The 2,432-nt window shown below is 50.5% G+C and overlaps 1 protein-coding gene across 1 annotated transcript in view; it reads right to left on the reverse strand.

The window, feature by feature from the left end:
- SELENBP1 (selenium binding protein 1) overlaps window positions 1–1,837 on the reverse strand; it is a 35,513-nt gene extending 33,676 nt beyond the window's left edge. Inside the window, exon 1 of the mRNA XM_015423272.1 lies at window positions 1,752–1,837. Coding sequence (XP_015278758.1) covers window positions 1,752–1,785 — 34 coding nt within the window. The 5' untranslated portion in view covers window positions 1,786–1,837. The remainder of the gene's footprint in view (window positions 1–1,751) is intronic.
- Between the last annotated feature and the right edge of the window lie 595 nt (window positions 1,838–2,432).

A 2,432-nucleotide genomic window follows, 5' to 3' on the forward strand; every position in this document is an offset into this window, starting at 1 on the left:
TCTGTCTGTCTGTCTGTCTGTCTGTCTGTCTGTCTGTCTGTCTGTCTGTCTGTCTGTCTGTCTGTCTGTCTGTCTGTCTGTCTGTCTGTCTGTCTGTCTGTCTGTCTGTCTGTCTGTCTGTCTGTCTGTCTGTCTGTCTGTCTGTCTGTCTGTCTGTCTGTCTGTCTGTCTGTCTGTCTGTCATCTATCAATCTATCAATCAATCTATCAATCAATCAATCAATCTATCTATCTATCTATCTATCTATCTATCTATCTATCTATCTATCTATCTATCTATCTATCTATCTAATCTCTCCCTCTCCCCCTCTCTCTCTTATCTCTCATCTATCTATCATAGAATCATAGAGTTGGAAGGGACCTCCAGAGTCATCTAGTCCAACCCCCCCTGCATAATGCAGGGAATCCACAAATACTTTCCACACACACACCCACAGTGACCCCTGCTCCATGCCCAGAAGATGACAAAATAACTCCAGGATTCCCGGCCGGAGAAAACTGGCCTGGAGAAAAATTGCTTCCTGACCTCAATGTGGCCATCAGCGTTTCCCTGGGCATCTCTCTCTCTCTCTCTCTCTCCCCCCTCCATTTCATCCTCACCACAACCCCATGAGGGAGGTGAGGCTGAGAGCGTGTGACCAGCCCCGGGTCGCCCAGCAAGCTTCCCCCCTTCGCCCCAAGCCCATGATGGCTATCGAAAGTCAGCGTGGTGTAGTGTTTGAAGTGTCGGGCTAGGATCTAGGAAACCCGGGCTCTAATCCCCCACTCTGTCATGGAAGCTCGCTGGGTGACCCAGGGCCAGTCACACGCTCTCAGCCTAACCTACCTCATAGGGTTGTTGTGAGGATGAAACAGAGGAGAGGAGAATGACAGAAGCCACTGGGGGAGAAAGGCGTGATATAAATGAAATGATTAAACAAAGTCAACCAAAGAAAGCTACATCGAGATGTGGGGGCTCGGGGAGGTGATTGGCCCAGAAGAAGGAGAGGAGCTTTCCCTGTGGCTGGCGCCAGGTGTCCGGCCCTCCAGTCTCTTGGGCGTCTCTCTGAGGATGGCAAAAGAAAAGAGCCCAGGTTTGGTGTTGTGGTTAGGAGCTCGAACTCTAATCTGGGAGAACCGGGTTTGATTCCCCGCTCCTCCACATGCAGCTGCTGGTGCGACCTTGGGTCAGTCACGAGTTCTCTCAGAGTTGTTCTCTCAAGGGCAGTCCTCGAGAGAGGTCCCGCCTACGTCACAGGGTGTCTATCATGGGGAGGGAAAGGGAAAGGAGATTGTAAGCCGCTCTGAGACCCCTTCGGGTAGTGAAAGACAGGGTATAAATCCAACCTCTTCTCCTTCTTCGACATCAGACCAAGGGTCCATCTGTGCCAACAACGGCCAGGCAGAGCCTCGGCAAAGCTCTTCAGCAGCGTGGGGTAGTGGTTAAGAGCGGCAGACTCTAATCTGGAGAACTGGGTTTGATTCCCCACGCCTCCACGTGCAGCTGCTGGTGTGACCTTGGGTCAGTCACGAGTTCTCTCAGAGCTGTTCTCTCAGGAGCAGTTCTCTCAGAGCTCTCTCAGCCCCTCTCCCTCACAGGGTGCCTGTTGTGGGGAGGAAATGGGAAAAGAGTTTGTAGGCCGCTTTCCTTAAGGTAGAAAAAAGCAGGGTATAAAAACCTTATCTTCTTTTCCAGCAGAGTATGAAGGTTCAGGTTAGTCTCAGTCGCTGGTGTCCCCCCCCCAACCCTTGTAATAAGGACCCTTTTTTACCTTTACTTGACGTCTGTGGACTCGATCCCTTCATCGTCTGCGAACCCGTCACTGTCTGCAATCCCTTCGCCGCCTGCTGACTTGTAGACATCTCTGCAGTCTGGGCTTGTACGGTTGGCAATAGAAAGATGCTCGTTGTCATTCGCGCATACCTGAAGGGATCTTATATACTTACCGGTGTGGGAGGGAGCCAGAGAGAAGGTGTGGTTCCCAGTTTTAAAAAAACCCAACTCAGGCTCTGAAGGAAAGAGCTGACGCCAAAAATCCCCGAACTGACCTTGGCCCTGCCTTCCGTCCACCCCCAGTGAGCAGAGGTTGGTGCTCACACGCCCTCCTGAGATAGAAAACTTGAGATAATAATCTCTCTCTCTCTCTCTCTCTTTTGAGAAGACAAAAACAAGATTTGGATTCCGGCCAGTCAAGTTCCCCCCTTCTTAACGCACCCAGAAACGGTGCTATAGTACAGACGGTGCGCCGAGGGGAAGCAACGGGTACCCATTCGCCAGATGCCACGGCTAGCCCTCACAGAGCAAGGGTTGCCAAATTCCAGGTGAGACATACAAAAATATATATCACTGTGTATGTCTATAGTAAAACAATTTTTCAAGGACCGTGATGTTTATATAGAAGAAGAAGAGATTGGATTTATCTATCTATCTATCTATCTAATCTCTCCCTCTC

The sequence above is a fragment of the Gekko japonicus genome, unplaced genomic scaffold (assembly GCF_001447785.1).
Source record: "Gekko japonicus isolate JY-2015 unplaced genomic scaffold, Gekko_japonicus_V1.1 scaffold992, whole genome shotgun sequence".
Lineage (NCBI taxonomy): Eukaryota > Metazoa > Chordata > Lepidosauria > Squamata > Gekkonidae > Gekko > Gekko japonicus.